The sequence below is a fragment of the Scyliorhinus torazame genome, chromosome 20 (genome assembly GCF_047496885.1).
Source record: "Scyliorhinus torazame isolate Kashiwa2021f chromosome 20, sScyTor2.1, whole genome shotgun sequence".
In the NCBI taxonomy this organism is placed as follows: domain Eukaryota; kingdom Metazoa; phylum Chordata; class Chondrichthyes; order Carcharhiniformes; family Scyliorhinidae; genus Scyliorhinus; species Scyliorhinus torazame.
In genome coordinates this window covers 28,848,482-28,864,037 of record NC_092726.1, presented here as the reverse complement: position 1 = coordinate 28,864,037, position 15,556 = coordinate 28,848,482, and the positions used below count along the sequence as shown (strand labels likewise).

Genomic DNA, 15,556 nt, shown 5'->3' with positions numbered 1-15,556 from the left:
ACAATGCATATGCATGCCTGCACAAACTGTGTGTTTGCCTGAATCAACTCGCCCAGGCGGTTTAGTCCGTGTCCATTGACCAATGCGCTCCTTTACTCCATTGGGAGGGAGGGATTCGGCTGTTGGAACTGTGGAAATGTGAGTACAAGTGGTGGGAGGAAGCGCAGGCTGCAACAATAAATAAAAGTCCTTCCAACATTACTGGAATGATGGTGAAAAACAGAATATGACCTCCCCAAGGAGACATGTTTATGCCCAGAGATTTAGATCATTTTTAACATTATAAGCGACTAAAATGGTTTATGTACACTGGTAATACATTTCATTCATTATAACAAGGCTATTTACAAAAGAACACAGGCAATGCCTGAAATAGGTACACAAGTGCTTTCGAGAGCCACTTTCATTCCCTCAGCAGAGCCCGGTTTTCTCTGTACACAAAAGTTGCAGCTTCCTCCACAGCTAGAAGTTCATTCAGCGAGGTCACACAGCAGTCATGCTCCCTCAGGATCTCCGGGTGCGAAGCAGACACCTGCTCAATGCGAACGGAGCGGCGGACCGGAGTGAGGAACTTCACATCTCGTTTCCCAACCGACCGCATTCTGTCCACAGTTTCCTTGCCTCTGTGAAGAAAGATATTAGTTTGAAAACGTCCACCATTTTAACCTCTCAAATCCGGGGCGGCAGGAAAGCCAAGAATCCATGTAGATCAGGAGCGAGAGACACCTCTCAACAGGTCATCCATTCAGAATGGAGCTTGATAGAAAGCACTCCACCCAATCCAGAGGAGGAATACAAGAACGTGGGGCTTTCACAACCTCAGGATTATGTGCACAGCAAGATTCAACAAGCAAATGATTGGATCATCTTTGTTAGCCATGCTGGTTGAGGGATAAATATTGGCCAGGTTCAATACTGCAACGGGGGATAGAGAGTATAAAAGTAGGGAAGTCTTGCTGTAGCTGCACAGGGTATTGGCAAGACCTCATCTGGAATAGTGTACGGCAGTGATAGGAAACTTAAGATTAGTCAGTGGGCTTTCATCATCTCCGCGAGCTACAAGATGGAAATTGGGCTTGTTTGTGACCTCTTAAGAGAATACATTTAATACCCGCCAAATATTTCATAACTAGTTGTAGAGAAAAAGCGTAATTATTTCTATATCAATAGAACTATCAACTTCAAATGGTAAAACAAGATTTCCATATTGGACGCAGAGGGAGTGCACAGCTCACGGTCAATGTTGTGAGCAATCAGCACACACCTCACTTGCCATATGGGAAGAAAAAAATCTACGGTGACGGAGATCAGCGGAATGTGGAACCTGGACTTGGGCAACGGTCAACAAAATGTCTCCTGGGCTGCACATCCCCCCCCCCACGGGCTGCTCACCACTGGTGTACAGTTTTGGTCTCTTTACTCCTGGGAGGACACATTTACATTGGAAGCAGTTCAGAGAAGTTACTAGGCTGATTCCTGAGGTGAAGGGGTTACTTTATGAGACATTGAGCTGGTTGGGCCTACATTGATTGGAATTTGGACGAATGAGAGGCGATCTTATTGAAATATATCAGATTCTGAAGGGGTTTGGCAGGGTGGATGCCAAGATTCGCTTTGTGGGGACAATCTGGAAGTAGGGGGTACAGTTGAAGGATTCTTCCATTGAAGATGGAGGTGAGGAGGAATTTCTTCTCTCAGAGGGTAGTTAGTCAGCCCTAACATGCAGTGGAGGCGGTGGGTCATTGCGGCCCAGTTAGACAGGTTTTTGATTGACAAGGAAGTCGAGGATTACGGCGGAAAGGCAGCAAAGTGGAGTTAAAGCCACAGTCAGGTCAGGCATGATCCTGTTGAATTGTGGATTAGGCTCCCATGGCCCAAACGGCCTCCTCCTGTTTATGTTCTGCTTCTGACACCAGGAAAAAGCCCCGGCTGCTCATTGTGAAAGACCATTTTGTTGAATCGAGGGGCCAGATGAGCTGAAACAGGGCAGTAATAGATTGTATGCTGAAGTGTCTGGAATGGTGTGTGAACACACGTTGCTCTGGCGCAGGAAAGATTCGACCAACAAGTCAAGGCTACACCAGCATCAAAATTGCCTGAAGGGCCATGTCCGATCAGTTTGAAGTATGGCCAATACTTTACACAGAACTTCCTATTAAGGTCAGTCAGTAACATGAGACACCATACAATCACAAATGTACATCAAGGCAAAAGCTGACAAACAGCTAGTGAAACACAAAACTGCACACTTGCACTCGAGTGCTTGGTCTGTGCTCCAAGAATATTTGTTAGAACAGCCGTTAGCCTCAGCTCTCAATGGTTGCAGGGGCGGGGGAACCTCAGCTCTCAATGGTTGCAGGGGCGGGGGAACCTCAGCTCTCAATGGTTGCAGGGGCGGGGGAATAAAAAAAAGCCAACGGTCCCATCCTGATTACGAACATGTCTCCTTGAAAGTGAGCAAATGTGAATGACGGGCGTGGAAACTCAACTCCGTATCCACCAAACATATTTTCCTGCTCCAATGATAGATTATCCAATTGGCATATGGAGCGCGCCATGCGTACGACCAATCAAGTCTCCGGCCAATGGTGGCGCAGTGGGTTAGCACTGCTGCCTCATGGCGCCGAGGTCCCGGGTTCGATCCCGGCTCCGGGTCACTGTCCGTGTGGAGTTTGTACATTCTCCCCGTGTCTGCGTGGGTCTCACCCACACAACCCAAAGATGTGCAGGGTAGGTGGATTGAACACGCTAAATTGCCCCTTAATTGGAAAAAATGAATTGGAAACTCTAAATTTATTTTTAAAAAAGTCTCCGGCCCAACGATGTTAGGAGTCTGTTGATAAACGTATATCAGCAAGGGAGAAAATTAGAAAGGGCAGCACACATCTCACTCTCTCAAACAAAATTCAATGATTTCTACTGTTGGGCTTATAGGGCAGTCACGACATTGAACTGACTGGAGCCCAACAGGCATCACAATTAAGATCCCCATCACTTTGACGTAGCCCTCAACCACTTGGACCGATAGAGGAATTGTGCAAGCTCAAACAGGCTTCTAGGTGGATGGCACGCACGCAAAACAGAGAAGGGTGAAAACAGTGCAACGCACTGCCTTGCTCCCATCAGTAGAGGGCATCATCTGTAGTGGTGGAATGGGGAGGTGGAGTTTAATAAGCTTACGTTTACGGAGGAGAGTACTGAAATAGACAGGTCGCGCTGAAATAGACAGGTCGCGCTGAAATAGACAGGTCGCGCTGAAATAGACAGGTGGCGCTGAAATAGCACAGGTGGCGCTGACATAGAACAGGTGGCGCTGACATAGAACAGGTGGCGCTGAAATAGCCGGGTGGCGCTGAAATAGCCGGGTCATGCTGAAATAGCACAGGTGGCGCTGAAATAGAACAGGTGGCGCTGAAATAGAACAGGTGGCGCTGAAATAGAACAGGTGGCGCTGAAATAGAACAGGTGGCGCTGAAATAGAACAGGTGGCGCTGAAATAGAACAGGTGGCGCTGAAATAGAACAGGTGGCGCTGAAATAGAACAGGTGGCGCTGAAATAGAACAGGTGGCGCTGAAATAGAACAGGTGGCGCTGAAATAGAACAGGTGGCGCTGAAATAGACAGGTGGCGCTGAAATAGACAGGTGGCGCTGAAATAGCCAGGTCGCGCTGAAATAGCCAGGTCGCGCTGAAATAGCCAGGTCGCGCTGAAATAGACAGGTCGCACTGAAATAGACAGTTCGCACTGAAATAGACAGGTCGGGAAGTACCAAAGGCACGGATGAGAGTTCCAGCAGTGGAAGAGCTGATGGAGTTGAGTGGATGTTCTGGAGGAGGGAGGCAGCAGACTGAACGTTGGAGAGAATTAAATGCAAGGGTCGAGACAGCAGCAAATGCCGCAAATACACTGGCCAATCAGCATCTGAAATGTTTCTTTGATAGCTGCTGATTTGAGAATTTCCAGTGCATTCTTCAATATAAACCTCGTCACCATATGGCCAACTGGTAACCTTCTACAAAGCATGATGGGATAAGTAGCCAACCTTACACAACCCCATTGCTTCTGCAAAGGTGATAAGATGTACTCAACATGAAATCACTGCAGTTGCTAAGAATGCTAAAATAAAGATAGAAAGAGCAAGGCCAGCAGATGTGGAGGAAAACGGGAAACAGGTCAGCAGTGTACGTGGCGAAAGAACATTCTTCATTCTGTAAGAGACGGGTTACAAATGGAGAAGTTAGCAACCTCAGCAGAGACACCCGTGGGACCATGCAGAGTAGGAAGACGGCCCCAGGACCACGACAGAAGACCAGTCCAACTTCAGGGAGATTGGCAACCTCACCTTGCAACGGGAAATGTCGGAATCCAAGCCGTGAGTCTTGTGGTTCATTGTAACACGTAATCAGTACTTCGACTAGTAGAATAAAGAGCAGTTCAACGTTTATCAAGTGTTTTAAACAGTAATACGGATTCAGGTGAGGAAACACCTTGTGCAAGAGTTTCTGTGTCCGCCACGTCAGTTGGAGGGCAACAATTGGTGCCCTTGTCCCTGGGTGGGACTCATATAAGGTAATTCCCCACCTGGCTTGCAAAAAACAGAGCATATCTGTTGGCCTTGCTCGCTCCTAGTATTCTTATCAACTGCAGTGATTTCATGTTGAGTACATCTTATCACACTTGCTTGCAGAAACAATTGCGGTGTAAGATTGGCTACTTTTCCCATCATGCTTTGCAGGTTAGCTGTTGGCCGTGTGGCGCCATCACAATGTCAAGGAGCTGCGGCGGAAATGGGAGCTCTGTCCAGAATTACAACAAAAACCTGAATACTGTCATGAAGGAAACATGTACATTTCAGAAGGCAGTGTGTCAGCTGGATACAGTAGTCTGATTGTCATGCATTAAATCCTTTGGTTTACTCAATGTCATAGGCAGAAAAACACAGCAGCTGTACACCCAAGGCCTTCCCACCCAGCAATCCACAATACTGTCCACTCTCGCTTCCTCAATCCATGTCTCATTCCCTGGAGAGTTAGAGATTCCCAACTCATCAGCAGGACACAGTCTAGACTCTTGTTGCCTGGCCTTCTAAAAAGCCAGGATAATGGGTGGTTGTTCCGATCAGAGAATAGACGATGAAACCTCCATCAATTAAAGGAATCTTTGTGCGTCACCCTCTTGCGAGGAACTCCAGCAGATTTAAATGTAATTATTGTTTGACACCCCCACTCAATTTAAAAGCAAAACGGATTCAATCCCTTACCTGAGCACTTGAGATGTTGCGGTAACTCTGTATTTGATGACAGATGAATCATGCCCATCTGTTTTCATTGCTGTTGAATGTGGTGTGGCAATGACTAATTCGCCACAATCTTCAGTCTCGTTATCTTCAGTTTCTATCAGAGAACAAGAGGGGTTCAAGTTGAGGAAAAGCCAATCAAAATTTGGCAGCAAGGGTGAGGCGAGCAGTGTAAACTGAAGGGTACAATTTGAAAGAGGGCGCATGGATATGTGTGTTAAAGGTCGACAGTGGGAAGGCTGGGTTGAAAAAGCGGTTAATAAAACAAATGGATTACTGAGCTTCATACTTCATCATAGATTTCAAAAGGAAACTATGGTAAGTATTTTGTCCAATTCCGGGCACCACACCCTGGAAAGGTTGTGAAGGCATCGGGGAGGGTGCAGAAAAGATTCAGGTGAACTATAGAATCCCCACAGTGCAGAAGGAGGCCATTCGGCCCATCAGGTCTGCAACAACCCTTCGAAAGAGCCCCCTAATCTAGACCTATTCCCCCGCCCCATCCCAGGGCAATTTGGCATGGCCAATCCACCTCATCTGCACAGCTTTGGACTGTGGGAGGAAACCGGAGCACCCGGAGGAAACCCACGTAGACACGGGGAGAACGTGCAGACTCCACACAGACAGTGACCAGCGGGGAATCGAACCTGGGACCCTGAGGCAGCAGTACTTCAGTTACATGGATTGATTGGAGAAGCTGGGATTGTTCTCCTTAAAGAAAAAGCTGGGAAGTGATTTGATAGAGCTGTTCAAGATAGGGCAGGATCTGGAGTGTCGACAGAAGGAGCAAGAAGCAGATTTTCCAAAAAGCAAAGGCGGCATGAGGAAGAAACTTTTTCTGCAGGACTCTTTCCCCCTGCCAGTAAATATTATATTGTACACCGTCTGCATAGCTCAATTTCGTCAGATCCTTCCTTACAGCTTTACATAGAAGAAAATATGCTTCTCTAAATCCGCTTCAGTGCCGCTTCTCAGAGTTCGACGTCCAGGGCAAGACACTGAATTCCACTTGCAGTTTCCTCACTGTAACCTCCACATAGGTACAGTATCCGTCAAACATTCAACTCCAACAACAGGAGACACATGGCTGACCCCCAAAAAAGTGATGATTCTCTTTGGGAAACAGTAGTATTTTGTCTGGAGTGTCCACATTTATCAGTTCACAAGCAATGTCAGCTTCCCTCCCAGAACGGTTGGACTAACGCCCATTATTCATACTTCAACGACACGATAAGGGTCATGCTATTTCACACGAGGAAGGTGTGCAAAGCCAGCCTGAAGCAGTCCTCACCCCAACACATGCACTTTTCAACAAAGGACACAGGCAGCAATCAGGAACCGGAGCCGAGCTCCCGAATGGAGGTGCTTTCCCTTCGGAATTCCCCTGCCACACAGCCAACTAACTCAGATAGTCAGGCTGCAGTTCCAGCCAAGGTTGTGGCTCTGAAACATCGGACAGGTATTTAGGGATGGACAATAAACACTGGCTTCTCATGAACAAATTAAAAACAATTGAATATTTCCAGCGTTTTGGTTGTATTTGAGATATCCTGCAGTATTTTGTATGTGGAAAGGGAAAGGAGGCAGGAGCTGGAGGTGCCACTTGGGCTGAGGAAATTGTGTGTATTGGTTCAATGCAGTCGGGGAAAGCACTGGACCCGGACAGATCCCCTGTGGAATTTTAGAAACAGTTGCGACTTGGCTAAGGTGCTGCAACCTGTTTGGAGGGGTGCTTGCTGGGGGTAGTTTCGGAGGATCAGATGGGTTTTGTTAAGGACAGCCAACATTAGGAAACTTCAGAGTGTGGTGCTGTTGCGTTTGGCAGGGGTCGATCCAGGGATAATCATCGCCATGGACACGGAAAAAGCATTCGGCCGGGTGGAGTGGAGGTACAGGTAGGGCAGTGGATGTTGTCTATATGGACTAGAGTAAGGCCTTTGACAAGGTCCCTCATGGTAGACTAGTACAAAAGGTGAAGTCACACGGGATCAGGGGTGAGCTGGCAAGGTGGATACAGAACTGGCTAGGTCATAGAAGGCAGAGAGTAGCAATGGAAGGATGCTTTTCTAATTGGAGGGCTGTGACCAGTGGTGTTCCACAGGGATCAGTGCTGGGACCTTTGCTGTTTGTAGTATATATAAACGATTTGGAAGAAAATGTAACTGGTCTGATTAGTAAGTTTGCAGATGACACAAAGGTTGGTGGAATTGCGGATTGCAATGAGGACTGTCAGAGGATACAGCAGGATTTAGATCGTTTGGAGACTTGGGCGGAGAGATGGCAGATGGAGTTTAATCCGGACAAATGTGAGGTAATGCATTTTGGAAGGTCTAATGCAGGTAGGGAATATACAGTGAATGGTAGAACCCTCAAGAGTATTGAAAGTCAAAAAGATCTAGGAGTACAGGTCCACAGGTCACTGAAAGGGGCAACACAGGTGGAGAAGGTAGTCAATAAGGCATACGGCATGCTTGCCTTCATTGGCCGGGGCATTGAGTATAAGAATTGGCAAGTCATGTTGCAGCTGTATAGAACCTTAGTTAGGCCACACTTGGAGTATAGTGTTCAATTCTGGTCGCCACACTACCAGAAGGATGTGGAGGCTTCAGAGAGGGTGCAGAAGAGATTTACCAGAATGTTGCCTGGTATGGAGGGCATTAGCTATGAGGAGCGGTTGAATAAACTCGGTTTGTTCTCACTGGAACGAAGGAGGTTGAGGGGAGACCTGATAGAGGTCTACAAAATTATGAGGGGCATAGACAGAGTGGATAGTCAGAGGCTTTTCCCCGGGGTAGAGGGGTCAATTACTAGGGGGCATAGGTTTAAGGTGAGAGGGGCAAGGTTTAGAGTAGATGTACGAGGCAATTTTTTCACGCAGAGGGTAGTGGGTGCCTGGAACTCGCTACCGGAGGAGGTAGTGGAAGCAGGGACGATAGTGACATTTCTGGGGCATCTTGACAAATACATGACTAGGATGGGAATAGAGGGATACAGACCCAGGAAGTGTAGAAGATTGTAGTTTAGTTGGGCAGCATGGTCGGCACGGGCTTGGAGGGCCGAAGGGCCTGTTCCTGTGCTGTACATTTCTTTGTTCTTTGTACCTTTTTGAGGTTGGGGCAGTTTAGATGTGGGCATAAATTCATTTTGTGTGTTAAGCTTTTGAACAGGGCCCCACTGCGAGAGTTCGTACCAAGTTCAGGGTACTTTCGGTTATATAGGGGTATAAGGGCAGGGATGTCCACTTTTCCCTCTACTGTTTGCTTTGACAATTGAGCTGTTCCCATTGCACTTGGGTCGTCAGCCGGGTGGAAGGGTATAGAGAGGGAGCATAGGGTGTCCCTGCATGCAGACCATTTATTGCTGTATATCGCGGATCCTCTTTCTAACGTGGGAAAGATATCTCAGGATATAGATTGAACATTGTCAAGAGTGAGGTTTTCCTGGTGAACCCTCCGTGGTAGGGAGATGATCTGGAGAAGCTACCGTTTTCGTCTGGCCAGGACTAGTGTTAGGTACCTGAGAATGCGGGCGGCTCATGACTGGCCTTCGCTGGATAAGTTGAACCTGGCCAGGCTGGTAGAGGTGGTGAAGGCGGTCTGGAAGAGGTGCAATACCCTCGGTTGTCTTTGGTGGGAAGAGTTCAGATGGTGAAGATAAACATTCTTCTTTGTGTTTCAATGTCTCCCAGCCTTTTTCTCCAAAAATCTTGTTTTAGTAGGGTCAACACGTTAATTTTGACTTTTGTTTGGGCGGGTAAGATTCCTTGGATTCAAAAGGCTTTCTTGCAGAGGGTTAGACAGTCGGGGGGGGGGAGGCGGTTTGACATTACCTAATTTGATGTAGTATTACAGTGGCAAACATTGAGAAAGTGCGGGGGTGGGTTAAGGAGCCAGGCTTGGATGGAGGAGGCTTCTTGTATAAGTTAGAGTTTGAGGGCACTTGTTACTGCTCCTCTTTCGTTCTCTCTGGCCAGATTCGCCTCAAGCCCAATGGTAATACTCTCTCTGAGAATATGGAATCAATTCAGACAGCACTTTAAATTAGGGTTTATTTCGCAACTGGCGCCACCTGTGGGAAAAATAGGTTCATACCGGTTGGGATGGATTTGATGTTTGGATCTGGAAAAGGGAGGGGGTCCAAGACGTTTAGGGACTTCTTCGTGGAGGGTCGGTTTGCGGGACTGGAGGAGTTGGTGAAGAAGTTCCAACTCCCAGGAGGGAAGGTTTTTAGGTATTTGCAGGTATGGAACTTGGACGAAAGGAATTCTGTTTGTTTCCTCAGTTACCAACACCTTCACGTATGGATTGGGTGCTGTCTGTTGATGAGATAGGGTTAGGGAGGATATCAGTAAGGATGGATACTTCCCAGTTGTAGAAGACAGATGTGAGTGTTGCTCGAGGGGACCAGCGAACCACTCACATGATTTTGTCCTGCCCTAAGTTGGTTAAGTTCTCGGTTTACTTCAAAACAACGTTGGAGATTTGGGGAGTTAGAGTGAAGTCGTGTCCAATGGTGGTGATCTTCGGAGTGTCGGACGTGCCGGGGCTGCAGGAGAGCGAGAAGGCGGATGTCTTGGCCTACGCCTCTCTAATAGCCCGGAGGAGAGTCTTGCTCAGATGGAAGAGCATCGGCGCTCCCTCAGGCTTCAGCATGGTTGGGGGATTTGTCAGAATTCCTGCATTTTGGAAAAGATAAAGTACGCCGTAAGGGGATCGGAGGAGGGGTTTTAGTCAAGGTGGAGCCGTTGATGACCTTCTTTCAGGGGCTGGCTGTCGCCAACAAGTGTGTTTGGGGGGAGATACTTTTAAAATTGCGTACACTTGTTGACCATTTGTTACAATTGAAAAACCTTTTGAATAAAGACACTCTTTGAAAAAGCGTCCCTCCAATTCTATCAATTAGTGTGGTTCCTGGTTATTGACCTCTATAATGGAAATAGGGCCTCCATGTCCACTCTCTCTCCTCTCTCAACCAAATCTCCCCTCAGCCTCATCTGTCCCAAGACAACCCCCACCTATCCAATCTTTCCACACACAAAAGAAATCTCTCCAATCTCCTCTCGTATGTGACTAAATCCCTCCCTGCAATGCTGATTTGTGGCCTCGTGTTTTGTACAGTTCTAGCATCACTTCCTTGCGTTGAAATTCTGTGCCTTGGTTAATGAAGAGTACCCCAATGCCTTCTTAACCACGTTATCTCTCTACCTCTCTGGCTATCTTCATGGATCTGCAGATATGTATGACTCTATACTTCTCAGTGTAGAGACCAGCCAGTCTCATCATGTTGGACCTCCGTCAAAAGCCTTGCTCAAAAGCATGTAGATAATATTAACTAAACTACCCTGACAACACAAACTGATCATTGGGACGTGACCTTGCTGTACAAATCCCTACGGACTGTCCTTGATGAACAAATGACGATGAATACTTGTCCAATTTGTTTAGTTTTCCACCTCTGGAGGTTAGGGTGACCTGTAAAAACTATATCCCTTTTTCGACAATGGTGCAGTGTTACAAATCCTCTCGGAGGGAATTGGGAAAGGATGATTCGAGCTCTTACCATTTACTCCCACTGCCTCGCTCAACACTCTGGGGTAGATTTCATCTGGAGCCCGGTGACCTCTCAACTTCCAAATGATGCTAACGCCTTAATATTTCCCCTCCCACTATGTGTACCCCCTCCATAATTACAATGTCTACATCTTCACCCTCCTTTCGGAAAACGGATGTACTCATCAAGAACCACTCCCATGTCATCCACCTCCAAACTCAACTGACTATTCTGTCTCCAATCAGCCCCTCTCTTTATTTCCCCAATTTGCCTTTTGAATCATCCAGCACTTTCTGGGATTCCGACTCCTCGCCTTTCTGTAGCCATCTTTAAAAAAAAAAATGTCATTCCAGGGATGTTGTCATTGGCATTCAATGCCCATCCCTAATTGCCCCATCAGAAGGTGGCGCTGAGCCGCTTTCTTGAACCGTTGGTGTAAGCACACCCACAGTGCTGTTAGAATGCGATTTGCAAAGTTTGAGCCAGCAACAGCAGAGAAATGGCCACTATACTTCAAAGTCAAGACACGTTTCCATTTGCCTTATCCGACCAGTTAGGCTCTTTCAATCTAGCTCCGCGTGGATGTCAGAGTCCCACCGTTATTCTTTCTAGGAATATATTTGTTCTGAATCCCTGTAATATATCCTCCTGCCCCCACCCTGATTTTTGGTCAAAGTAGTTGTTTCAAACCCACTTTTTCCAAATCACATCAGCTCAGTAAAACTAGGTTTATCCCAATTTGAAACTTATGGACCATATTTTCCACAGTGGCCCCAAATCAAATTGAATTATGATCACCATCACCAAAATGCTCCCCTTTTCCACTGCCCAACTTCATTGCCTAAAACCGCCCCTTCAGTTGTTGGACTGGTCTTTCTACTGGTTCAAAACAGTTGTCCTCAATACTGGTTAAGAATTGTACATCCTTATTCCTTGATTCTGATTTTTATCCCAGTTATTGGAGTGGTTGAAATCCCCTCCTATTACTGCCTTGGTGTTTCTGTAATTCCCAACAATTTGACTACATATTTACTCCACCTTCCCATATTCAGAGTTTGTCCCAGCAGTGTGCGTGCCACATTTTCATTGCGCAGTTCACCTCTATTGCTTTGTTTGATGATCTGCTTTGCGTTTCGTCATTCCTCACAGCTGAGAGATATTCTTTGACCAATATTGCTGCCTCCGTCCCTTTTTATCCCCCACTCTATCCTGCTTCAAAGCCATGTAAGCAGTAATATTGATCCCGCCCTTAAGCCATGTTTTAGTAATGGCTATGATTTCATACTTCCAAGCATCTCTCTCTCTCCCTGCGTCCTCAGCTCCTTGCTTTGAAGTATATATACCATTAATTACTGAACTTTGTTATCTATATTGTTGCCCTCATTTTCACTGCTGTTCAATTCTAGCAGGCCCCAAGCCCCGGCCATCCTGCATCAGAGCTCCAGCTACATGTACCATAGAATGAGCCATACAATCTCTACAGTGCCATTCTTGTCTGCATCAACCCTCGAAAAGAGCACCCTACGTAGGCCCATTCCCCCACCTTATCCCTGTAACCTTGCCTAACCTGCACATCTTTGGACTGTGGGAGGAATCCGGAGGAAACGCAGACACGGGGAGAACGTGCAGACTCCACACAGTCACCCAAGGCCAGAATTGGACCCGAGTCCCTGGCGCTGTGAGGCAGCCGTGCTAACCGCTGTGCCACCATCTGCATGATCCTCCTATTTCTTTCGGAGGTCTCCAAGACCTGCATGTACAAACATTTTTGGGATGTTATTGGCACAAGTATGGATCACGATCTTGTTCACCAGCAGTCCCCTCCCTCAATGCTTTGTAAGCGCTCAGTGGCGTCCTGGGCCCTGACGCCAGGGAGGCAATGGGTCATCTGTGGCCACTGAAACACCGGACTGTTCCCCCGACTGTATAACTCCTCCCATCACGATTGCTTTCCTGATCTCTCTCCCCTTCGCATTGAGCCAGCTGTGGCAATGGCTCTAGCCTCCCTCCTCCTCAGAGGAGCCATCTCCATCACGGGCACTCATATCAGAAATTAATACTGGCTAGAGCAGTATTCCACACAAAAGTAGTCAGCAATCCGGCCCCCCAACATGCCTCTGTAGTGTGACACTGCAGCAATTAAAAATTTTAAAGCACACAATTTCTAAAGTAGTTTTCTCTGAAGGGCGCAGATCAATTCTTTCACCTCTAAGGAGCTCAGCTGAACAAAGCTCTGGTTCATCTGTGAATTTACCTGCGGAGGTGGTTTGAGAGCTCGTATTCCTCATGATGGCTTCTACAAGTGCAGATCGCAGCTCTTCGACGGGCTGAAAAAGGTAGCCAGAGTTTGTTATTGCATCCACAGGACACGAGGGCTTGTGCATTTTGACAATAACACAAGAATTGGCATTGGGGGCCACCTCTGAAGAGATTCAGCATTTTCTACACAAATGCAGGAGCAGATTTTCTGCATCGCCGCCACAGGCCTAGACTTTGAAAATCTGCCTCGTAATATCGTCACGCGGCACAACGCAACACAAGAAATTAAGTGGCCAAAGAGGCATCCGTGTGTAACAATACCATTGAAAGCACATAGTTTATATGTATATTCATCTCAATTCTCTTTCTGTTCCCCAATTTAAAACCTCCACTGCACAGATTGAGATCGAGAGCAGACCGACACAGTGGTTAGCTCTGCTGCTTCGCAATGCTGGGGCTCGATTCCGACCTGGAGTGACAGTGCGGAGTCTGCACGTTCTCCCAGTGTCTGCGTGGGTTTCCTCCGGGTGCTCCGGTTTCCTCCCACAGTCTAAAGGTGCGCAGGTTAGGGGGATAGGTTCTCTTTGGGAGGGACGGTGCAGCCCCCCTTCTGCACTGTAGGGATTCCACAGAGATATTTAGGCAAACTAAGTTATTTTTCACTGCCACCCTGCCCGAAGGGGATACCTCTTTCTGAGATTCATTTCCTTTAGCACGGTTACCAAAATTCTCTCCGACAAGAGCCGGTCCTCACACAGCCGTTAGAGAATCAAGAGCCCCGGCTCACGTTCCATTAGGGTACTGAGGACAACTTTTGAACCCATACCATCATCTCAACTGAGACTGGCCGGTTTACAGGCTGAATTAAACCGGAGATCTTCAAATCTGTGCAGTAGAGTGGTGCGCACATCACCATATTTAGGTTTGATCACATTGGCATATTAGACTTTGGTTTATGCACTCGGATCGGTTAATTGGCCAAAAATATATAATCTTGATTGATGGCGTTGGGGTGTTGAGTGGATCAGACCGGATCTGACCAGGTATGTTTGTGGGGCTGCAGAAAATGGTTTGCAGTCGAAAGTTATTAAAATGGCACTTGCTGCTTCAAGTGAAAACCTGCCTGCTCCATTTGTGAAAGAACAGGGTGGCACTTTGCATTTCCCAACCAAGCAGGCTTGGAGGGCCTGTTCCTGTGCTGTATTGTTCTTCTTGAGGAACATTAAACTGCATGTGAACAGTGCTCACAATATATTGGGCCACTCTTTGCAGTCAGAAGCCAAGCAGGGACAAATGCTGAGAGGCTTTGTGATTGCTGTGGTAAGATCTCGAATCCTCTCCACTGTACCATAGTTTTAATGGGGATTCCAAAGCCTTGCGCTGTGGTGATGTCGTCAAGCTGACCAAGCAGCCAATTGCATTAAAGCATTCTCACGACACGCAAACCAGGAAAAGGAAAGTGCAAATCACTTTTAAAACTTTTGTTTTTTTTACAGATGAGGTCTCACATAGGGCTAAGATAGAAGCTAAAATATCATGAACTAACTATATGGGCAGCACGGTGGCACAGTGGTTAGCACTGCTGCCGCACGGTGCCGAGGACCCGGGTTCGATCCCGACTCTGGGTTCCTGTCCGTGTGGAGTTTGCACATTCTCCCTGTGTCTGCGTGGGTTCCATCCCTACAACCCAAAGATGTGCAGGGTAGGTGGATTGACCGCGCTAAATTGCCCTTAATTGGAAAAAAAAAAAGCAACGGGTACTCTAAATAAAAAGAAAATGAACATATAATTTAACTAGTCAAAATAATCTAGTAACGAAACATAATGGAAATATTTAACAACATTCCACAAATACAAATGTCTTTTTTTCAGACTAGATCAGTTGTTCACCAGTGATTATTACTCAAGATTGCGGCCAAAAACATTTCAAGGTTTACCGTTAGTGTTTCTACAGTCTTAACAAATTGGGGCAGGGACCCCTTCCAGCACACGCACACAAAACCCAGAGGTTATGGGTTGGAGTTGGAAGGCTAATGACGCTAAAGTGCTGAAAATACCAGACCGCTAACTGCATTTTAGTCCGTACCCGTTCGAATTGTTTAAAGATGGAGGCCACACGCATTTCTAGGTGTTCAGGTGGATGGGTAAGACTAAATTTAAAGAGCTCCGAATTTTCTTTGTAACTTACCTCTGCTCCACTGTGAACAGCCTGCTCAAACAGAGCAACGACAGCCTCCATAGGGCCAGTTAACTCCAGCAGGCGAGCTCGGATGATCCAGTACTTGGCAAACTTCTCACCTTCCGGAATATTCTGCAGTGCCGCAGCCAGCTGCTCAGGAGGGGAGCCCTGAGGGGACACAAAGCGAAGGATGCAACTTTTGCAGCTTAACACAATGCGAGGGAAGGACGACAGCAAACGGACAGACCCGCCATCAGTGGAGGACAAGCAGT

General features: G+C 47.1%; 1 protein-coding gene across 1 annotated transcript in view; it reads right to left on the bottom strand.

Moving 5' to 3' along the window:
• Nucleotides 1–207: 207 nt before the first annotated feature.
• Nucleotides 208–15,556, bottom strand: part of LOC140397025 (uncharacterized) — a 39,298-nt gene continuing 23,949 nt past the window's right edge. The window contains exons 6-9 of the mRNA XM_072486069.1: nucleotides 15,294–15,452; nucleotides 13,101–13,173; nucleotides 5,261–5,393; nucleotides 208–623 (exon numbers count right to left, since the gene is read on the bottom strand). Coding sequence (XP_072342170.1) covers nucleotides 404–623; nucleotides 5,261–5,393; nucleotides 13,101–13,173; nucleotides 15,294–15,452 — 585 coding nt within the window. The 3' untranslated portion in view covers nucleotides 208–403. The remainder of the gene's footprint in view (nucleotides 624–5,260; nucleotides 5,394–13,100; nucleotides 13,174–15,293; nucleotides 15,453–15,556) is intronic.